Here is a 24,310-nt window from a genome sequence, read left to right as displayed (position 1 = left end):
TTACATTTTAAATGCTGCCGTTACAGTTATATGCCACTTCATTAGGTACACTTTGCCAGTAGTGGACTGATCCGATTCAGAGCTGCCGTTATTCTTCGTGGCATAGATTCAACAAGGTGCTGAAAACATTCCTCGGAAATGTTGGGCCATATCGTCATGGTAGCATCTGATGTCAATCTCCCTGTTCTGCCACATCCCAAAGGTGATCTGGTGACTGTGGAAGCCCTTTGAGTGCAGGCAACTTATTGCCACGCTCGAGATTCATGATGTGATCTTTGTGACCTCGCTTGTTATCCTGCTGGAAGCAGCCATCAGAAGATGGATACACTTTTCATAAAAGGATGACCATGGTCAGCAATAATATTCAGGTAGGCTGTGGTATTTAAACAATGCATAATTGGTACTAAGGGGCCGAAAATTTGCCATGAAAATAACCCTCGCACCATCGCAGCACCATCGCAGCACCATCACCAGCCTGAACTGTTGAAACAAGGCAGGATGGGTCCATGCTTTCATGCTGTTGATGTTAAATTGTGACCCTGCCATCTGAATAATTGTTGGACAAAGTGGCATTTTTTCCCAGTCTTTTTTCCTTGTTTGTGGAATTGTGTGAATTGTAACCTCTGTTTCCTGTTCTTAGCTGACAGGGGTGGCGCCGAGGTGTGGCTTTCTGCTGCTGTAGCCCATCTGCTTCAAAGTTCAAGGTGTTGTGCATTCAGACATGCTCTTCTGCATACCTTGGCTGTAAGAAGTGATTATTTAAGTTATTGTTGCCTCATCAGCTTAAAGCGGTGTGGCTATTCTCCGACTTCTGACATGAAGGCTCTTCTGCTCAGAGAACTGCTGCTCACTGGATTTTTTTCTTTTTCTCAAACCAATCTCTTTAAAGCCAAGAAATAGTTATGTTCTGATACTCAGTTTAAAGGCTAGCAGGTCATCGTGACCACGTCTACTTACCTAAAGCTACAGAGTTGCTGCCATGTGATTGGCTGATTAGATGTTAGTGTTAACAAGTAGTTAATCAGGTACATGAAGTGGCCGTTGAGTGTACTTTAGGCATTTATTTCAAGATGTGATAAAATGAGATATCGCGCTAATCACTCCGTGCTGCTACGCCATCCAGCTGTGGTTAAGTTCATTTTACTTTAACGTTTGCACAACAAGCCAGTGTTGTGCATCGTTCTGGTATGGACTTAGCTGACAACACATTTTGTTATGTTCCTTTTTGGTTTTAAAGAACATAAACATCACCTAAGTCCTGATACTTGTATGTGTGAAATCCTTAACCTTTTCAGCGAAATGAATACAGCGGTGTTCATGTGGTGACCAGATGTTCAGAGACAGCAAATCTGCAGAGCACAAATATTGCATAATATACACAGAATTGTGTTCCAGAAGTTAAGCATGCGTGCGTGTATGTATGTGTGTGTCTTCAGAAAATGCAAGCCAATTTACAAAGAGAGACGAGGCATTTCTAGTGAGATGTACTGCATACAATATCTGTGTGTGTATTCCTACATGTCTCTCATTGACATGCTGTGTGTCTAGACTGAAAAATCGGCTTAGGTCCCTGCTGTGGCTGGACGTGTCCTTCTCCTTTGTTATGGAATGAGCCACTCATAATAAGCTTAGTATGAACAGTCATAACACCTTCATTGTTTTTAAACCAGCCCCACCAGATCCCCAGACTTCAATCGTGGGCAAAAGCATCTGTGGATCAACGTGGTGCAGAACCCCTGAAGCATTTTTACACATAAAGGCAGAAGGTGATGTTATTTGCAGGTACACTACCAGTCAAACGTTTAGACACACCTTCTCATTTAATGGTTCTTCTTTATTTTCATGACTGTTTACAGTGTAGATTCTCACTGAAGGCATCAAAATTATGAATGAACACATGGAATTATGTAGTAAACAAAAAGTGGGAAATAACTCAAAACATGTTTTAGATTTTAGATTTTTCAGCATAGCCGCCCTTTGCTTTGATTATTACTTTGCACACTCTTGGCATTCTCTCGATGAGCTTCATGAGGTCATCACCTGAAATTGTTTTTCCAGCAGTCTTGAAGGAGTTTCCAGAGATGCTGAGCACTTGTTGGCCCTTTTGCCTTCACTCTGCGGTCCATCTCATCTTAAGCCATCTCGATTGGGTTTAGGTCAGGTGACTGTGGAGGCCAGGCCACCTGGAGCAGGACTCCATCACTCTCCTTCTTGGTCCAACAGCCCTTACCCAGTTTGGAGTTGTGTTTGGGGTCATTGTCCTGTTGAAAAATAAATGATGGTCCAACTAAATGCAAACTGGATGTGATGGCATGTTGCTGCAGGATGCTGTGGTATCCATGCTAGTTCAGTGTGCCTTCAGTTTTGAATAAATCCCCAACAGTGTCACCAGCAAAGCACCCCCACATCATCACGGTGGAAACCATACATATAGAGACCATCCGTTTTCTGCGCAAAGACATGGCAGGTCAAACCAAAGATCTCAAATTTGGACTTGTCAGACCAAAGTACAGATTTCCACTAATGTCCATTCCTTGTGTTTCCCGGCCCAAACAAATCTCTTCTGCTTGTTGCGTTTCCTTACTAGTGGTTTCTTAGCAGCCATTGGACCAGTGGAACTCTGTGTGGCATTTATCTGGGCTCTAATCTGAGGTGCTGTTAACTTGCAATTTCTAAGGCTGGTGGCTTGGATGAATTTATCCTCAGCAGCAGAGGTGACTCCTGGTCTTCCTTTCCGGGGGCGGTTTACATTTGAACCAGTTTCATCGTAGCACTTAATGGTTTTTGTGACTGCACTTGGGGACATATTCAAAGTTTTGCCAATTTTCCAGACCAACTGAGCTTCAGTTCTTAAAGTAATGATGGACTGTTGTTTCTCTTTACTTAGCTGATTGGTTCTTGCCATAATGGGAATTCTAACAGCTGTCAAATGGGGTTGTCAGCTGTTTACCAACCTGACTTCTGCACAACACAACTGATGGTCCCAATCCCATTAAGAAGGCAAGGAATTCCACAAATGAACCCTGACAAGGCACACCTGTGAAGTGAAAACCATCTCAGGTGACCACATCATGAAGCTCATTGAGAGAAGTCCGAGGGTTTGCAGCACTGTCAATAAAGCAAAGGGTGGCTACTTTGAGAACTCTAAAATATGAAATATATTTAGAGTTATTTGTCAATTTCTTCTTTGAAAAATGAGAAGGCATGTCCACATTTTTGACTAATGCGAGGATACTGAACATCTATTGAACACTTAAAACAGGATAAAATGTAATTTTGAATATTTGAAGTAAAATCCAAACTGCTAAGGGAGAAATACCGATGGTTAAAACTGGCGTTCCCCAGGGTGCCATCCTTGGCCCCTTATTGCTCACGCAAACACTGTTGGAAGTAGATGTCCTTAATGGCAGGAAGGCTGCCAGTGATGTTCTCTGTCACATCCAACAAACTCTTTAGTGATTTTCGACTTTTGGCAGAGCAACTCCTATAGCGAAACTGTCCTGCAACCTGTTATCAGGCTTTTGATTGTATATTATATAATGTATAATAAGCATAAAATCTTAATATATTTTATTCTTATTATTACAAACATAAAATTGTCGGGTTCTTGGGCTGTTCGGTCTGCACAGACGCATGGAGAGGGTGCACAGAGAAGGTCAAAGTCAAGGTCTGTTTTCAGACAATATATGTTCTGAAGGCAGATAGACTGGTGGGCTGCATGGGGTCCTCCGTGTAGCTTTATTCAATATTTGACATGCCCCGTAAGCACCAGTGTCGACTATGCTGGGAATGCAGGGTCTTGAGGGTTGAAGGTTAGGGGGGTGGGGGGGTCTGTGGTGGTGGGGGTGTGAGTGAGCAGACAGTAAAAACATATCTTGACTGTGACTGTATGCACGTCCATAGGTGAATCTTTATAATCAGTGTTAAACGCATTCTCTATATACTTCCTTTTTATGTGTCCGTGTTTATACAAGTGCCCTCAGACAGGGCTAACAGACAGGAGAGGAGAATGGGACTGCAGGGCTCGGCCTAAAGAACAGTGGGCCTCTTCAGGCTCAGCAGGGACTCAGCTTGGGAAGCACAGCCGACATAACCATGCTCTTTACCTCTCTCACACACACATATAGAGACGCAGAAGCTTTCAAAATGTAAACATTTTTATTCCTTTAAAGCTATTTAACACAAGCAAAGGCTTAAAGTGAGGACTATAGAAAACCCTTTGTTCCTGTGGTTTTGTTCACACCAAGCAGACCTCCAACCTATTTGTTTTGTTTTGAGGCCTTCTCTTCTGCAGCACTTCCTGGAATTGCCTTTTGCGGGAAATGATACAGTTTCTCACAGCGTGATTTCAAGCTGTACTATTTGTGACGTCCTGCATGTCAATATTGTGATAGCTGCCAAATGACCCTGCAGACTCTCCTTTACTGCAGCATGCCCTGCCTAAAGTTTTTCCTTTTAGGTTTCCAGACACTGCAAAGCTTTTAGTTAAGAAAGTTAAACACCAATTTCTATTCAGTTTATAATTGACTAACTTATCAGTAAGAGTCATTAAAGGAAAATCAGTGGTTATTCCTTATTTAGCAGTTTGAGACTGATTTTGATTTAACACACTAATAATGTTAAAAACCTCTTTTCAAAATAGTAAGAAGCAGAAATTAACATTGTTATAGTTTTACATGTCTCTATAAATAACAGGAATTAAAAACTTGAACAGAGATCCTGACATGTATGACACCATCTGGTGCGCCGTCATAATTGTTTTCTGTCTGTAAAGTGTGAATCAGAGTTTGTGAGGCACAGAATTGTTTCCCGGTGGGAAGACATTGAAACGTAAAAAAAAGTAGATGGGTAAAGACCTATTATCCAAAATAAAAATGTTCAAATCCGTGCGAAAACAGTTATAATAGCCGACACAGTGCAGCCACATCTGCATTTCACCCCAAGAAGACTGAATGAACCAGGCACTATTTGGTGGTCTCTGCGTACAGAAGGCAAAGACCCGACGGAACTGCACTGAGTTTGGCGCTATCTTCTGGAGAGTCACATTTTCTTCAGAGGAGCCGGTGAGATTTTACAGTAATCACTAAGATGAAGTGATACGCAGTCTGTGTAAAACATTATCTCTGAACAGAAGCCCACTCAAAGCTTAATATGCTACAGGATAGTAGCGTTTTTTCTTCATATACTGAATAAAATCTTAACACTGACAAATGAGAATGAACGAGCTCGTGCCAAACCACGACGTCACATTTATTAATAGTTTACATTTCTCTTTTCATGGATACTAAATGGTGTTAAACTCCCGATATAATTTCGGAATCATCGCTACTTTTCACCGACATTGCAAGTTAAGGGTTAAGGCAGGCAGCGCCTTACGCACAGGTGTCTCACCAGTCTTCTGTGAAACAACGCCTGCAAACTGTTGGCGAACTTTTAATTAAGTTGTTCATGACTGTAACTCAGCTGGGTTTATGCTGTCCGAGTAGACGGGTCACTGTAATTCATGTAGCTAGACCTTAAAGGGGTTCGCACCACCACAGCCCTCATCCTCTGCCTCTATCAACGTAGGAAGAAAAAAAAAAAAAAAACCCGGACAGCTCTCAAGATCGGTCCCGGTCCCGCAAACGCCTTTTTTTTCTACCTTCAATTTTATTCGTCGTTTCTTTTTCTTTTTTAAATTTCACGCGACTGGACTTAGTGTAAAGACATCTTAAAAGCCCTAAAGTCGGCGAGACCCGGTTGTATTTTCTGCATTTTAGTGCTTCCATTACGCGCCGGATATGTGGTGGATGCTGTTTCACCGATGGATCTGGTTTCTTCTTGGACATTGCTATACTCTACTCCTTTACATAGACAGCTGCCGTGTGAGAGCAATGCCCATGTCTGTGGCAAAAGTGGTGTACTCTCACGCAGGTCTTTGCCCGAACGATCTGAACCCTAACCTGTGGGTGGATGCTATGAGCACCTGCATGCGCGAGTGCGAATCCGATCAGGTGAGTTCTCTTACTGCTTGTAAAATGTTCGCGTGCAGCCGAGATTTAGGCAAACTGGATTTAAAAATAAGAGAAAAAAAACTGCATTTCAAGAAAAATCATTTAAATTCATTCATTGCTACTGAATACTGAAGTTAAAACGGTCGAGGCTGAACAAAAAGAGGAGTTAAGACTGATCAGTGGGAATGATTTATGTGTTTTTACGTAGATTAAAGTATTACCTTCCTTTTGCACTGTAATAGAAACTGAACACAGCCAAAATAACCTCTGTGGCGAGGTCATGTACCAGGAGTGCATTTATAACTAAACTTACTCCTTTCAAAGTTTTTATTCCACCCGTCACACATTGGCCAATACTGTTGTAAACAGTATTTAAAGAATCCTCAAGACAAAAATGTATCTCAAATGAAAAATGTGAACACAAAATATGACTTCTTTAAACCTTAAAGCAGGGGTGTCAAACATAAGGCTCGGGGACTACATTTGGGCTGGCAAAGACTCCAATCTGGCCCTCTGGAAGGGTTTGGAAAATGTGAAGTGCAACGATTTTGAACTTTAGCTGTATTGTCATACGTTTACAGCTTTTTCTAGCGATAAAGACTCCACCTGCACTGCCGTTCATTCTACACCAATATAGTTAAGTAACACATAAACAATTAAATGACAGAAAACTTCCTCTTTTTCCACTTTTGACATCCCTGCCTTAAAGTGTCTTCTCTGTTTTGTCCAGTTCACGTGATTCCATTCACTGCTGATATGTGGTAGAAAAGTGTTATTTTCTCTTCAAACTTTAGGACTGTGAGACTTTTGAGAAGTGCTGCCCTAATGTATGCGGTAACAAGAGCTGTGTGGCAGCACGCTATATAGACATCAAAGGGAACAAGGGCCCCATTGGAATGCCAAAGGGTGCCACCTGCGACAAGTTCATGTGCTCTCAGCAAGGGTCCGAGTGTGACATCTGGGACGGCCAGCCAGTTTGTAAGTGCCGAGACCGCTGTGAGAGAGAACCCCACTTCACGTGTGCATCTGATGGCATGACGTATTATAACAAGTGCTACATGGACGCTGAGGCCTGTTCCAAGGGTATCTCTATCTCTGAGGTCACCTGCAGGTAACATGTTAAGTATTTTAGATCTCTACTGTTTGCTTTTTGGTAACCAGGTAACGTTGTCCTTCTTCAGTCTTAAAAATTGAGACTCTCCTCTAAACTTTAGTTTAGCAATATTAATATGTTTTGTGTACAAAACATCCCAATGGGAATGAAAGAAGAACCTCAGACATTAACTGGCTCTGATTTATTACCTACAGGTACCACCTGACTTGGCCAAACACCAGCCCACTCCCCGTGGAGACCACATTACATCCCACCACAGCCCTCCAGACCACCCTCCCGACTGACATCCAGCTTCCCGCCATACACAATGGACCCAGCCAGCAGGCTGTCTTTGTGGGTGAGACAGCCACCTTCCTGTGTGAAGTGTCTGGAAAGCCGCGTCCGGAAATCACCTGGGAGAAGCAACTGAAAGGGAAAGAGAATATCGTAATGAGACCCAATCACGTCCGAGGGAACGTCGTGGTCACTAACATCGGTCAGCTAGTTATATACAACGCGCAACTTCAGGATGCTGGAATCTATACGTGCACAGCCAGAAATGTTGGAGGAAGTGTGTCATCACACTATCCTCTGGTAGTGATCAAGAAAGAAACGAAAAGTAAAAATCCAGAGGGGAACAGCACCAACCTGCCTTTTCCAGCTGCCGAGTGCCTTAAGAGTCCAGACACGGATGACTGTGGGGAAGAGAGCATAAGCTGGTATTATGAACCAAAGAGGAACAACTGCTTCACCTTTACCTACAGTCAGTGCAACAAAAACGGAAACCACTTTGACACCTACGAAGCCTGCATGCTGTCATGCGGAGGAGAGCTGGCAGCTCCCTGTAGCCTTCCAAGCCTTCAAGGCCCCTGCAAAGCCTACGAGCCCCGCTGGGCTTATAGCAGCACTCTCAAAAAGTGCCAGTCGTTTGTGTACGGAGGCTGCGGTGGCAACGAGAACAACTTTCAATCTAAAGAGGCCTGTGAAGAGATGTGCCCCTTTCCGAAGAACAACAACTGCAAGGTGTGCAAACCCCGAGGCAAGATGGTGGCCAGCTTCTGCAAGAGCGACTTCGTGATCCTCGGCCGGGTGACCGAGCTGACAGAGGAACAAGAGTCGGGCCACGCTTTGGTGACGGTGGAGGAGATCTTGAAGGATGAGAAGATGGGTCTTAGATTCTTTGGCAAAGAACCACTCGAGGTGACTCTTCTAAACATGGACTGGAACTGCCCCTGCCCCAACATCACTGTAGCCGACGGGCAGCTCATTATCATGGGGGACGTCCACAACGGCATGGCCATCCTGCAGCCCGACAGCTTTGTAGGCTCCTCGAGCAATCGCAGAATCAGGAAGCTGCGTGAGATTATCAGCAAGAAAACCTGCGATTTCATTAAAGATTTCTCCACCGTCCAGTAGACTCTGATAGCAACTGAAAGCTCATTACAGGTTGTCATTTTCAGATAAATCCAGTGACCTCAACAGTCAGACTGACTGCCAACAAACGCAAAACTAGAAACGTATCTGCAGGTTGTTTTCTTTCCTCTCTCATTTTCCACACAGCTAAGAAGGTCTCAGAAAAACATTTTACATCATCCGTACTGTTCACTGTGTTATTTCTTTTTATTCAGTTGTGGGGTACACTGTCTGGATTAAGCAAGTGGCATATTAATAGTCAGAAGCATTTACCCTGTTTAAAGTATTTAATCCTTTTCCTTTCCAAATGTTACCCAAATATACACTAATGCCACTCGTATATCAGCATATCCTAATAAGATTAGTATAGTTGCTTTATTTTTTTGATGGGTATCTCACAGTTGATATTTTGTAACATCTGTCCTCAGCACTTAAGCCCACTATAATGCCTCAGTTTATCAACCAGAATCAAATAAGCTCTTCGGTTCCATTTTCTGGACAATTGTTTTTATTTTTAGATTTTTTTTGAGTTTCCATGTGTATGTACGTGGACTTGTGTACTTCATATTTATTTTTACTGATCTAGCTCTGTTGATCTAATTGCATAGGGACCAGATATGTTTTTTATTTTGTCTATGATATCCTACATTAATGTTCATTAAAACATGTATAAAACATGATAGCAAATAAATAAAGCTAATCTTGAAAAATGTTCCTTCCTTCTTGATTTTTTTAAATGCTGTTTCCTCTGCTGAAGGAGAAATACCAGACACTGCCACAATTTGTCAAAGCGTTAAGGCGGGCAGTGCATGTTGTTCTGTAGTTGATGTCCCTCCATCCATGTCCTCCTCCTTCTACACACACACAGAGACACACACGCAGGGCCGAGTCTGGCATTAAAATTCGAAACAGGTCACATTCCAGCACAGCTGTGGTGGCCTGTGGAGCTGTGTGTTGTGTTGTGTCTGGGTCTGGGGCCCTCGCATAGCACACACCCCACCGGCCATCCATTGGCCTTGCACGGTCCCTTTCATGTGCAAGAGGCCGCGGTGAAGGGGAAGAGGAGGAGGGGGAGGAGGAGAGGGATGTTGGCTGATTCTCTCTCTTTCGCTCCCTCAGTTGGCCACATCTGTGTTTAGGGGACATAATAGAGAACAGAGAGAGGAGTGGAAGGGGTGTAAAAGGGTGTAATAAGTTAAGCAGGAGCAGGGGAAGGTAACTCATGAAGCAAGCAAGTCAGTGCAGAACTTCAAGCACACGCAGTTATTCTGAAAACGCTTTAATGTTTTCACGGTAAGATCTTGGTTGTGGATGGTGACAATGGCGAAAAGAAAATCAGCCTTGCAGGTTTTTGTAATTTGAGAATTGAGGCAGGGTTTATAAATGCTTTGTGAGCTGGATCAGCTGATCATAGCGCCAGCTAGCCTTTGAATGTTCTCCCCTCCCTCCTTTCCCCTCTGGCCTTATATCCCCTTCTCTAAATCCCTTCCTCAGCCCTCATCCTCAACCTCCTTCCCACCGACCGACAACCAGCCTTGGGCGGCGACCTCTGACCCTGCTAATGAAAAAGAGGCCACCAAGGAAAAGGCCACTTTCATTAGAACTGTTGACAAGTGTTAAGTGACTGGCTGAGCTCCAGACAGAGCTCCGCACAGCCTCCTTGATGTACTACACATCACAGCTGGCTGCTGATTTCAGTATCAAGTTCACTTAGAGACCACCAGCCAGGCAGCCGGCCAGACAGACCATAATAATCGGCCAGACAGCCGCAGGTACAAAGGGGGGAGGGGCAGAGTGCCCTCAGTGACACTATATCACTGAAGATCTTCCAAGTATTCAGAGCGGTGATTTACTTTCACTTTAAGATGACTAATTGAAAAAAATAAATAAATGAAATTACGTTATACATTAGATATGTTGCACAACCAATTGCCAACCAATGTCCATATTCATTATAATTTGATCAAATCTATAGCTATTAAAAAAATACACACATACGTGATATGAAATAGAAACAGAGTAGAGGCAGTCCGTGCATCATTTCTATGTCTCGCAATCACATCACAAGATTTTGGTTATTTGTGAACAAATAAACAAATAATTTCAGTTTTTCTTATCCTGTGTTGGTGTTTGCAATCATTTAGAAACATTCAAGTCAATAATTTGAACAGTTATCAGCTGCAAATGTCTTTATATTCTAACATACTGAAATAAGTCAAAGCAGTTTGAAAATGTAGCCTTTCAATTTAAAGTATAAAAAAATGGATCAGTGAGTCTAACATGTTGCTTATTTTAAGAGGCTGTTTAGATTAAATCTTGGACCAGGACACCAAAATTAAATGTAATCAGAACTAATAGTACATTTTTTAGTTGCATAATGGGCCGTTGTTGTGTGGTGGATACGAAGAAAATTACACTACTGATTTTTCTTTTCAGCAGTCATTGTGTTTGTCCACTGGGTGGCAGCAGAGTACTTAAAAAAGAAAGAGAAAAGCAATCAATGAGCCATTGTAAGCTTGCCTAAGTCCATTTAAATAATATAATGTTAAATCGGACTGATAGTTGTCTTTCATCTATATTTACTGTTCATTAAATACACATAGTTCAAAATATGAATAAGAGTGTAGTGAGAAATAAGGTAAGTTTAACAGGACCTTTGTTTCTAATATACCTGGGGCTGATTATATTACAGTTGTGTGCAAAAGTCTTGAGCTGCCTCATTTTTTTGTATTTTGTTAATAATATCATTAAACTATACAGTCATACATGGGTACATACAGGCTTTATGAAGGACGGTCAAAGCTCTTCTTTAGATGTTGGCTGCCTTTTGTTCTGTTCTCTGCCAAGATGATCGCATGCTGGTTCAATGATGTTAATGTCTGGGCTCTGGGGAGGCCAATCTATGACACACTGAGTGTTTTTCTACTCGAGTGTGTTTTTACCAGGCTGGCAGTGTGTTAACACATTGCCAGTCAGACAATCTCCAGATAATATTACGTAGCGGTTTAAAATCTGATGGGGTTTTTTCTGTATTCATAATTTCATCAACTGTGACAAGATCCCCAACACCACTGGCTGAAACCATGACAGAGCCTCCACCGTGGTTTACGGATGGCTGTAGACACTAACTGTTAAACTTGTCTCCTCTTCACATACTGACAGTGATTTTTCAGTCCACTTCTTTTGGAATTTGGCATATCTCAGCGTTCCCTGCCTGTTTCTACTCCCTAAAAATAGCTCCTTGACAGCCACTGAGACCATTTCTGGTCTTCAGTGAACAGCAGATGGATCAACTGAAGGGCCAGATGCATCTCTCAGGTTCTGTGTCAAGATTTCTTCCTGTTTCTTGAGGTTATGATTTTCAGATACCGTTCATTTGCTGGAGATAGTTTTTAGGCCTGCCACTTCTTCTTTTATCCTCCACTTGTCCAGTTTCCTCAGACTGAACACCAGTCTGACAGATTTTCACCCTACAGCTCTTTGTGAATCACCTGATTAGTGCACAAATACCCCTTTATACCTATCAAACTGTGTTATCTTTGGCACATTTCATACATCAACTAAAGAAATGTGAACAAAAATAGTAACAGAGTGCCTAAAGATACAATTTAAAACTAGTTCTTTGCTGTGAGTGTGTTTTGTGCAGACACAACAGTGGTTCAAAAACCATTCTGAAAATGATCAGGTACAAGGACCAGACAAGAATGAGTGAAGAAGCCGTCCAAAATTCTTAAAGACCATCAAGAAGTCTGGTGATCTATTGCTCAAACTTGCTTTAAAGTCTGGCTCCTTATAAGCAAAATACAGAGAAATGAGGGTGGCTCAAGACTTTTGCACAGCACTGTATGAATATATTATAGATTTCCAAATGTTCCTACACACAAACACATACACACAGTGTGTCATTTTACCTTATGAATGAATCCACAAGCAGGCAGCCAGATGGTCGTGGAGCTCGTGCCCAATGCTTTGGATGTGCTAGTACTTCATGAACACGCACACATTCTCAGTAGCATCTCTTCAGAGCACAGCTGGTCTGTATGTACACTAAAATGTGCCAGATGGGGAAGAATACAGAGAAGGCCAAAGAAAACAGAAAGCCATAAATTATCAAGATAAAATGCAGATTGAGCTCAGTGGATTAATGTGATGTTGCTAGAGGTAACTGATGAGTTGGTAAGCAGGAATTTTTCCACTTACACAGAGGCCGTATCATATTTGAACAAACGGCAAACAAGAGCTTGTGAAAATCACTTTACAAGCTCACAATTTGGCCACAGCAGTTTTCTCTGTCTCTCGTTTATTTTTCAAGACATGTGGCATGTGTGGTGAATGAAAGGTCTGTGGACGTTTGACCGAGAAAGGAGAAGGAGATGAAAACAGAGCACAGAGCAAGGGGGGGGGGGGGGGGGTGGAGGCTTGGATACGTGAGCGATGAGAGCAGAAAGGTCGTTGTAGCATTAGGAGGGTGTAAATTGTCCAGAACATAAAACTGCTGCTGCTGACTCCTGGGGATTCTTTTCCCCACTCATCTTTAACTTTCTAAAAATAGTACCTGCTCAGTGCATGATAATGCAGGCTCAAAATTGCCTATTTCTGTGTCACCTGCAAATGAAGAGGCAAGAAAATGCAAGAGTGAAAATCAGGTTTAGTTGCCATCGCCCTGAAATGTGAATAACAGAGAGGCAGAGAAAAAGCTGACAGCAGTGAGGGAGAAAGAGGACAGGGAGTGGCCAAAAAAATAGAGAAAGCCTGGAGGAGGGGGGCTGGGAGAGAGGGATGTTTTGGGACAAAATATGCTAATCCCAAACCAACATCACACACGGTTATTTTTAGGGATTTCTCATTGTTCTATTTTGGGACAAGGACCATTGTCCTCGTGTGGCCCAGCAGAAAGGCTGCAGAGACCAGATGCTATCAGGAGTGGAAACAAGAGGAGCCAGTCTCTTGTGAATGTGAATGACCTACCTTACATATGATTAGATGCAGAGCAGAGAAAAGAAATCTGCTTATAGAGACGGAAGGACATGGGGGATTTTGGGATGCTGGTACTTAAGACTACTACTACACAAAGGCAAACATGAAAGACAAACTGTCTCGCGTCATATATCTTTGAGTGGTACAAATATGATGTGTGATGTCTGAATCTGTCTATATGTACTAGTTTGACTAGTAGGTTTGAGGTGCCGAGACGCTGTTAGCAAGGATGACAACTGTCTTTGGATACCACTGGTACCCCAAAAGCTAACTTTAAAGTGGTAATGCTATAGGCTTACAGGAACCACCTGGTTTAGCTCAGAGCTGGAACAATGAAGCCAGTGGTGCTTGCATGAAGCTAAGTGATCACAGATAATAAATCTCTGCAATTCATGCTTTATATTTGTCAACATATCAACATCTCAGTGTATAGGTGTTTTTGTAACAGCATAAAAATGACTACTAGTGTCTTCCCTGGCATACATCCAATGCTGTATGTGATTATTGGCGCACACCAAGAATGATTGTTTTGTTTTCATGAATATGAAAAGACATTCCAGTCACACGTGCCCAACAATTACCTCCATTTCAATTCACTTCAATTCAATTTTATTTATATAGTGCCAAATCACAATAACAGTTGCCTCAAGGCGATTTATATTGTAAGATAAAGATCCAATAATAATGCAAAGAAAGCAGAAAAAACAATCATATGACTCCCTATGAGTAAGCACTTTGGCAAAAGTGGGAAGAAAAAACTCCCATTTAACAGGAAGAAAACTCCAGCAGAACCAGGCTTGGGGAGGGGCGGCCATCTGCCATGATCAGTTGGGGTGAGAGGAGGAAGACAGGACAAAGACACAAACTAAAATCTACAAACACCTCTTAAGAAGTAATAAAGCAGTACTGAAGTTACTGTCACGTTACTAAACCCAACAATGGCTGCTGTAAAATGTACACTCACATGGCATTTTATTAGGTACACTTTAAGAGCACCAGGCTGGAAACCCTCTTGCCTTCAAAACTGTCATAGATTCAGCAACAAAGTGATGGAGACATTCCTCAGATGTTTTGGTCTATGTTGACATGATAGCATCACACAGTTGCTCCAGATTTGTAGGCTGCACTTCCATGATGTCAATCTTCCGTTCTACCACATTCCAAAGGTGCTCTGTTGGACTGAGATCTGATGGCTGTTGAGGCCATTTGAGTACAATGAACTCATTGTCATGTTCAAGAAACCAGAGATTGTTTGAGCTTTGTGGCATTGTGTGTTATCCTGCTGGAAGCAGCCATCAGAAGATATTTACACTGTAGCCATAAAGGGATGGACATGGCCAGCAACAATTCTCGGGTAGGCTGTGATGTTTCAGAGATACTCAGTTAGTACTAAGGGGCTTAGAGTGTAACAAGAAAATGTCCCCCATATAATCACATCACCACAAGCCTGAACTTTGATACAAGGCAGGACGGGTCCATGTTTTCATGGCATTTGCATCAAATTCTGAAAAACCATCCAAGTTGCAGCTGAATTTAAGACTCATCAGACCGGGCAAGATTTTTCCAATCACCTGTTGTCCAATTTCATTGAACTACGTGAATTATAGCCCCAGTTTCTTGTTCTTAACATACAAAAGTGACACCTGGTGTGGTCTTCTGCTGCTATAGCCCATCTGCTTCAAGAGTGTGCATTCAGAGATGCTCTTGGTTATAAAGAGTGTGAGTTACTGTTGCCTTCCTATCAGCGTGAAGCAGTCTGGCCACTCTCCTTTGACATCAACAAGGCATGTTCTCCCAGAAATCTACTGCTTAATGGATGTTTTCTCTTTTTTAGACCATTCTCTGGAAATCCTCGAGATAGTTGGTGGGAAAAATCCCAGTAATCCCAGTTGTATTAAGGAGCAGTTGAAGAGGTATAATAATAGATATGCTTATTTTTCCCAAATAATTCATGTGCTTATTTTCTGAGCTTTTCTTTCAGTCTGTTTTAGTTTGTGTATATACCAGGCCTTTCCTTTCCTATCTGCTTATGGCCTCAGTGGCTCCACAACCCTTGTTGCTACCACAGGGGTACCAGACGGGCCAAAGGATCCACGTCTTTGCTGAATGCTATAAAGCGCTGCAGACACTGGAGGGAGTTCTAGACTTCTCCTTGTCTTTACGCGTGAAAAAAAAGAGAAAATTAGTCCTTTGATGTTTATAGTAATAGTCATTTACATGGTGACTCAATGATAATATTGAGTACCACACGGAACTTGTAATGAGGCAGCAGGTGAAACATTTAGTTATATTATTAATATTAAATCAATTCTCTAGCCTTACTCTTTTTCTTTCAGTTGTGTTCCTCCAGCTGTTCCCCCAGAAGTTTTTGTAGCATAGTCAGGGCATTTTCTGCCAAATATAGTGCCAAACAAATGTCAGATCACTTTCCCAAAGCAATGAGACACACATGGTAAATCAGGGATCAGAGGAGAACAAATAAATAGATGAATTTGTGATTTATTTTCCATTCTCTCAGTCCAGTGCTCTGGATTACACTTTGCCAGCTTCCTACTTTACTTTTCATTTTTGTCCCTGTATAATGATAGGCAGAACCATCTGTGTCTTGCGCATTTGGCCATGTGACTTGATACTCATGGACACATAGATCAGAACTTTGATGCAACCTTTAAAAACCTTCTCTTAGAAGCAGACACATGTAATTCTTTTAATTTGTTGTCTCTGGTTTTTTGTGCTTTGAAATAATCCATCTTGCACCTGTGCCTATTTATTACATTTTTAGCATCTGACTAATGGTGGCCATTACATAACAGGTCACTCTCTGACCTGTTGTTTGACCCTTGTGTCAGCCGACAAGTCAGTGAGAAATAGCGTGTAAGATCGTTTCCCCAGAGAGTCATCATTTCCCCACTTACCACTTCTTGAATTGTGTACACGTTTCAATCCATTTTATAATCAGTTTCTTGTTTCATGACAGACATGATCTTCAGACTGTCACGTTGCACAATAGTGTGGCTTTATGCATAATGCATATTGTAAGACTTAGGTATCTGACCTTATTTCAGGAGAATTACATAAGGGTTCACTACTTGAAATGGAAGGAAATGCCTGGGCTTGTCTAAGACAGAGAACAAGAAAGAAGTTGCAGTTGAACTATTTTTGGATACGTCAGATTCCTTTCCTCCACCGTTTGTGCCTCTCCGCCTTGAGAGAATATGAATATTAATCAGTGCTTTTATCGTTTGTTGTGGAAAAACTCCCTCTGCGCTTGAATGGCAGGAAAGCCATAAACCTGTTTCCCTGTATTGCATTACCTCACAGTCAAAAGCAGAGCAACCGAGAGAAGCAGAACATAAAAGTAGCTGCGTGGAAGAAAGGCTGGGCTCCACACCTGAAAAATTTGACTTTTCAAATTTGCTTAAAGGAGTTGTGATTAGCTGCTAACAGGTACAAAAAGACAAAATGTTCTTCTTAAGCACCCACAAATGCAACTGTATTTACACTTACATTTTGTGTGTGCTTCTTGGCTGCAATTCAAGTACCATTAAGCTGGCTACAGACGAAATCCTCACGTGCAGCTCACATCTAAGCAAAGCTTGTGTGTTTGTGTGTGTGTGTGTGTGTGTGTGTGTGTGTGTGTGTGTGTGTGTGTGTGTGTGTGTGTGTGTGTGTGTGTGGGTACAGCATTATTGTGGGTGGCAGATCGCGGGACGTCATGCTTTCGTCCTGAGCAGCTTAGGCAGCATGCCAGTGTGTATTAAACATCCAATCACATGACACTTTCACCCTTGACCCCTGGTGTGTCCAGCAACTGAGAGAAAGACATAAGCTCAAGCAGGAGTGAAACCCTGAGAAGAAACACAGAAACAGATTTGATTAAACAATAAGTTAAGACAAAGAGGGTCGTGTGATGGTTTGCACTGTCTCACCATCCAGCCTAGGGCCTTTCTGTGTTATTTTTAGGTTTACTAGTGATTCTAAATTGTCTGTCTTTTTATGTTGGCACTGCAACAGATTGGCAACCTGTTCAGAGTGACCCCTCCAGTGACCCTGAAATAGTTAAATGGTAGAAAATGGATGGATGAATGGATGAGTGGATGGACGGGAGGTAAGATGAATAGGGAAGGTGGCAGGAACATGGTGAAGTTGACAGCTATTAACGATCTCCCTAGTGGAAATCTCCTGTCTAGTCACCAATAATGGGCTGTATGAATCTTACCCTGAGGATGTGATTACGCTGATCTGTTACCATAACAACTGAAGATCCAGCTGGCATAGAGAAAAAAACATTTTTGTAGTAAGTTTTGAATAGATGAGAAGTCCTTCATTTCCTTTATTTTGTCTGTATGTAAGTATCATTCTAGAAACAACTTTCCTCTAAGTATATTGGCCTACATTTGCTGACCTGCTTGTCTCCCATGGCTTTGCAGCAGCTGGCCTTAACACTCAACCCTCTGTCTGTCTTTGTAACCCTCTGTGCAATATGTTAGTCAACAATGTCTTTTGCTTTGTTGTCACTTCAATTGCTCAAACTTGAAAGTAGCTGAACTCTGTGCATGTTGGCGAAAGTAATTTCACCTGTACTCACTACAAGTTTCTGAATTTTATTATTGCTCAGTCTCTGGTTGCTACTTTACTCCTCATTTCTGTGTGTATGCACACTCAGCGAATTCTCATCCTGGGGAGTCAAATACGGCAGTTATATGTCACAGGTAAGCACAACATGTTCTTTGGTACTTGTGCCATGAGACTGGGTTTTTTTTTTTTTGGTATAAGTGAGATGGCCTCATTCCTAAATTTGGGATTATAATGTTCTATGTTCATGAGTCCACTAGGGTCTGCTTGGGTCCGAGTGGACTAAACTTGTCACACACCCTTGTAAGACATTTCTCAGCATCATCTGCACTCTGTGGCTGTTAGCATATTTCTTCACAACAGGCTTAATGTAGTGAATCTTCTTATAAACCCAGTCAAGGAGTTTCTGTTGCATAAACCAAACCAGAACAAAACAAAGTGGAGAACACAGAGCTACCAAATGTGGGACACATGTCCAACCTCTGAATGTGGACTTTGTTCTCTTTTAAAGAGGATTGGCTAATATTGCCTCAGTTGGTACATCAAGGCATCAGCGCTGAAAGGACACCTCATGTGTATCACCTGGGATGTATTTGACAGCATTCGAAAGCGTGGGATGCAAATGCGTTTGCACACGTCCTTCTCGTCACATCAAAAGGTTTGTTGTTCACTCCCTTGTAGCGTTAATTAATTTTATAGCCACGTACTATGACTCATTCCATCAATCTCACATTTGATGCCCACTCTTTAAAAAAAAGGTTATATGTACTCTCTGATGTGTGTAATTGCCAGGCAATATAATTTTGTCCTTGGTGGTCCGTGAGCCATTCTTCCATATGGCATTTCGGGCTTTAATATCTCTCCTAATGTGTGTTCTGCGCTTTAATCATCTTCCCGAGCCAGCCATTAGTTTCCACCTCCAGCTGCAGTCAGCTTTGACTTGCAAAGATGACATTCATTTACCTGGATGCTCATTTGGAACGATGAGAGGTTTCGGTAAGAAGAAAGAAAGCGATGAGAAACAAAGAGGGCATGCAAATGTCTTGGTACACGTATATTTTTATTCCTCTGGTGTGCTTTTGATTTGTGTCACTCTTACAAGCTGCATGGCAGCAGATGGGATATGTGTCCCTTTGCCAGAGCTTCCACTTCTCGCTGTGTCAAATAAACGCACACGCGTAACATAATTTCCATCACTTTAGAGGACATTATGATCGATTTCTGGAGACTTACCCTCACCTTGACCTCAGCCTTACCCTTGCTCTAATCTTAAATCAGCCTTGTACTTTAAAACGTCATCAGTTAGCTTATGAGACCTTGTTTTTTTACACAGAATGAAGAAAGACTGGAAGCGCAAACACAATTGTCCTCGCAATCTTAGTAATCTAAGTATGCACGCACACATGCATACACAAACACACTAACGTGCACATGCAGTGCCTATGATTATCCCCCTTGAAGGCTCATCTGCTCAGGATATTGCCTTGGGACAGAACCGGAGCTGAAAATATTGGAGCAGCTTTGCTGTTTGCAGCTATGGGTGACACGTGTGAAAATACAAATATGTTGGGAAATGTGTTGCTTCCAGCTGATGAGTTTCCTTCAAAGGACTTTATTGGAATCGGCCAATGACAAGCACAACTTCTCAAGGGTTATGTGTGTATACAATAGTCCACTGCTGTTCATTGAAGGCTTATGCAATGACAATGAGTTTTGACTTTTTTATGATAAAAATGTAACTGTTTCATCTCCCTTTATTGTAGGTTCTGTCGTTGCTCATTTCTAACATTTCTCCACCATAAATGAAAAGACACTGCACGTTTTCAGGCACACCCACACGAGCAGTCACAGCAATAAAATCAGACATAAGAAGTGTAAACTCACTGGCTTTGTTAGGTACACTTGTTCAACTGCTCATTAACACAAATATCTAATTGACTAATAACATGGCGGCAACCCAGTACATTTAGCCATGAAGGGATGGGCAAGGTGACCTTCTAAAATTCAAACTTAGCATCAGACTGGAGAAGAAAGATGATTTTGATTACTTTGAATGTGGCATGGTTGTTGGTCGTGCCAGACTGAAGAAAGGCACACATTCAAGAAGGAAGGCAACTGTGACTCAAATAACAACTTGTTACAATCAAGTTATGCAGAAGAGCATCTCTGAACACACATTATGTTGAAGTGGACAATAGACAACTAGAAAAATGTTGCCTAAACTGATGAGTGTCAGTTTTTGCTGCAACATTTTGGCTAAAACAACAAGAAAGTATGGTTCTATCCATCCATTTTCTTCCGCTTATCCGGGGCCAGGTCGCAGGGGCAGCAGCCCAAGCAGAGAAGCCCAGACCTCCCTCTCCCCAGCCACCTCCTCCAGCTTGTCTGGGGGAACACCAAGGCGTTCCCAGGCCAGCTGTGATGGCATGCCACACATGGTAAGCTCCACACCTCACCACCAGTTGATTCACTTTAGTTTAATTTACAGTCACTACTTTAATATATTCTACTTATTGTTCAATATTGTTTCTTTATTAAATGTATCACTGCTGCCGCTGCACCAATCCATCTGTCGATGGCCCGTAGCAATGGGCCAGATACCCCATACTCCCGTAGTGCCCCCCACAGGATCCCCCGAGGGACACGGTCGAATGTCTTCTCCAAGTCCACAAAACACATGTAGACTGGTTGGGCAAACTCCCATGCGCCGTCAAGTATCCTCGAGAGGATAAAGAGCTAATACAGTGTTCCACGACCAGGACAAAACCCACATTGTTCCTCCTGTATCCGAGGTTTGACTAACCTCGAGGTCCCATCCTGTGGTATATTAATGGTTCAGGCATTCAAAGCGCTGGGGGATGTTTTCTTGGCAAACCTTTGGTCTTATGGAATCAATTGAGAATTGTTTAAATGCACTGGTCAGCATTGCTCTGACCACATTAGTCCCTTTACGCCCAGTGTCCCCATCTCCAGATGGCTGCTTCCACTAGGATAGTGCACCATTCACTCAAATTGCCAGATCTCAATCTAATTGAGCACCTTTGCGATGTGGTGGAATGGGAGATTTGTTTCCAGAACCGTGTTGTTTTAAGAATTAAGGCAAACAGAAATCAGCCTGGTACTAAAGTGGCTGGTACAACTTTAGCCATCATGGGAAACCTTGGCTCACAGCAGTCATTTTGAAGTTACCGTCATCACCTACCTAAACATTGCAACACACTATTTGAGTACAGATGAAAAAGTCTGCTGCCTAAATTTCCCAACATGATTATATTATTAATATTCCTGTCAGCTATTTGCATGTGAGGCGTCTGATGACAGGTGCAGAGTGTATTACTGGCCTACCGAGTCAGTCTGTCTGCCAGACTATTCTTAAAACTGAAAGTGAGAGGAGGGGCTAAACCTTATAAGTAAACTCCCTTTATATGATACTTATGTAATTAGGAAAACATCTATACTGCACTGCATGCAATGTCCTTGAAGCTATATGCACAGAGAAACAAACACACAGGCTCTTAGAGTAGTGTCCAGCCTCCAACTTTGTCAGCCTGCTACATAGTACACCTTCACTTTCATTAACACACAGTTTTACAAACATGAAGTACATGCACGTACAAGGGGGCAATATTCTTGTGCTTGCAATTGAAGTTTCGTCCCTAAATGGTCCATGCTGTAATATTTGTATGAGCATGGCTGTTTTAATGTAATATATGGGCTTTTTATTGCTTCCATGTTTAATTAAGTCATGACAAATCTTTAGAAGTAATACTTTATTGTATCATATCATATATATATATATATATATATATATATATATATATATATATATATATATATATAAAACGTGTGTACTTGTATTAAGCAGTTGCCCTAACCAGGTCTGATCTACAGCTCTGCATTAGCTTGGTGTTTCCTCTCTTTCAGGTTAAAACAGACAAGAAAACAAAGCAGGCTCAAAGCTAAAAGCACACCTAATTTCAGCTTCAAACAAACAAAGAGTACACAAGGGGGGACTTCTGAGAAACACAGCCGTGGAAGCCATGTTAAATTAGGTGCAGTTCAAAGGAAAAGAAAGAAAGAACTATTTTCCAAATGACAGAGTAGGTGAGTGTTTTGGGTGTTGTTGTTTTTCCAGTTGGCAGCAGTAGTACCGGATGGAGCAGAAGGTGGAACTCTTTCCTGCTAATCAATACAAGTTGTAAAAGCCTTTCACTCTCTCTTCCTTGCTCCTCTACATCTCTCTCAGATTCATTGTGATGCAGCACAGAGCACTCCACACATGGCCTTGACAAAGGCTGCTTGTACTCTAGTGGACCTTGGGCCGTTGTGGCAAAAGTCTGTGACCTCACTCATTCCTTTTATTTCACGGCCGAGTATACACGAGCACACTGTATTCCCGTCGGAGAGCAAAGAGGTGAGCACTTTGGGAAAAAAAAGTCTTCCACCTAAATGCGTAATTTTTTGCAAACGTATTTTCATGCCCTTCAGTGTACGCTGATGGGCCGACACACCAAAAAACGCGTATGGATACACAAGCTCACTGTGCCCCAGTCCAGCTTTGCACAATGCTAATGGCCTTGGTACTTTGAAAGCATGGAGCAACAAACACAATGCCGGCCCACACGGCATGTGAGCGAGTGGGTCGTGAGTTGTGTCCTGAATGGATCTGTGTGTGTGTTTGTGAAGGAGCTGGGCTTTGTCACAGCGCTGCACACACTGAGCTTCCAGAAAAGGCCGTGTTTCAATATGGTTTTGTAAGGACCTTGCCACCAGGGCTCACAGAGGACACACTGTTCCTGGAGCCCATTTCATGATACGTTGTTTAGTCAGTGACTTGTCACTAAGTGAGTTTTTTTTTGCAATTTTTCAAAAGTATTTTTAACAAACTGAAGGTGGGTTGTGGTATAATACAAGTTGTTTATAAATGTTATTTAAGCCTCACTGGCTGTGTGCTACTTGGTACTTTCTGCACTTTGGCAAAGTCAATCTTATTGCAGTGCTGTCAGTACATGAAACAGTTGCCAAGATATGATGTGGCTTCTAGTTTGCTGTTTTGCTGCTTTTGATTGATTGTAAAGGGAAAACTGTTACAAGAGTCTAAAATCGAAATCTAATAGTGGAGGTTTTGGCTGTGTTCTTGCACATGATTTGTATGGTGGCCCTGAGAGGTCAAATGGAACAGAACTAGACCCAGAAAACCAAAGGAAATAGAAAATCGCTGCAAACGCACACAAAAACACAATGGAAGTTGATTAAAACACAACAGAAATATTTGTTTTACACAATATAAGTAGAAAAACACAAAATCTCACAAAATACAACAGAAGTATTTTAGGGGACACAATACTGTGACGCATTAAAGTGACAGAGACCAAAACGTGAAGCATTGAACTGAGACACGCTGAAAACAAGCAGAAGGTTCATCAGAGTAGTGAGAGAGTAGGTTAATGTGTGTTTAGATCATGTGATTCATATAATACTGTAGACACATATTTGCTGTTGGCACTTCTGTTTTGTTTTGCTATTATTATTATTATTATTATTATTATTTTAGCTTTTGCAGCTTTTTTCTATTTCTGTTGTGTTTTCTTAATTTGCGATGCATTTGGTCTCTCAGGGCCACTGTAATCACTTTATTTTTTATCTGAAAATTCCTCAGGATCCTGATTCTATCTTTCAAGTTTGTTTTTGACAGGCTAGCGTTGCTCTCATTTGTCTTTTTGTGGGGCTTTGGATTGATGTTGTTTTAAGAGTTAGAAATACTTTTCCAATACACAAATAAAAGAAAAAGAAAATTTAAAAAGTACAATAAAAGAAAAAAAAATAAGTCAGGTCAAATCCATCTAATGTTCTTTTCCATACTGTCAAAGTACACATGAATACTGCATATATAGAGCAGATCAGCTAAGATGCAGATTCCCTGGCTGCTTCTACTTTACCCATTTGTGTGCTGTGCATGAACATAACCTTATATCAGGTGACAGACAAACACACCATCAAACACATACATCAAGCATGGATAACATAGGGAGGTGCATAGATTACTGCAGTCATATGCTGATAGCACCATATAGTCTATACTGCTTAACATGGCTGCACAGCTGGGAACAAAGCTGATTACTGACTCTTCTAAAAGGCACAGAAATGGGAAATTACAAAGAGCAATTATCTTCTTGAAATTTTGGTTCAAATATTTAAATTTAAAGCAACACTTTTTGTTACAAATGTCACAAATTAAACTGAGAGCCAATTACATATA

At 41.8% G+C, this 24,310-nt stretch overlaps 1 protein-coding gene across 1 annotated transcript; it reads left to right on the top strand.

Annotated features, from left to right (window-relative positions):
* Positions 1–5,226: 5,226 nt before the first annotated feature.
* wfikkn2a (info WAP, follistatin/kazal, immunoglobulin, kunitz and netrin domain containing 2a) lies at positions 5,227–9,138 on the top strand. Its single transcript, XM_040052947.1, has 3 exons — positions 5,227–5,993; positions 6,788–7,104; positions 7,302–9,138. Exons 1-3 carry the CDS (start codon positions 5,781–5,783, stop codon positions 8,500–8,502), a joined length of 1,731 nt encoding a protein of 576 aa, XP_039908881.1. The 5' UTR covers positions 5,227–5,780; the 3' UTR covers positions 8,503–9,138.
* Positions 9,139–24,310: the final 15,172 nt, after the last annotated feature.

This window comes from Simochromis diagramma, unplaced genomic scaffold (genome assembly GCF_900408965.1).
Source record: "Simochromis diagramma unplaced genomic scaffold, fSimDia1.1 OVJJ01000321.1, whole genome shotgun sequence".
Taxonomy (NCBI): Eukaryota; Metazoa; Chordata; class Actinopteri; order Cichliformes; family Cichlidae; genus Simochromis; species Simochromis diagramma.
This window is presented reverse-complemented; position numbering and strand designations above follow the sequence as displayed.

Excerpts from the sequence above, each read along its gene's own strand:
- wfikkn2a (XM_040052947.1), top strand. The coding sequence starts at position 5,781 with ATGTGGTGGATGCTGTTTCACCGATGGATCTGGTTTCTTCTTGGACAT. Across the intron at positions 5,994-6,787 it reads GCGAGTGCGAATCCGATCAG|GACTGTGAGACTTTTGAGAA; the intron begins GTGAGTTCTCTT and ends TTCAAACTTTAG. Across the intron at positions 7,105-7,301 it reads ATCTCTGAGGTCACCTGCAG|GTACCACCTGACTTGGCCAA; the intron begins GTAACATGTTAA and ends TATTACCTACAG.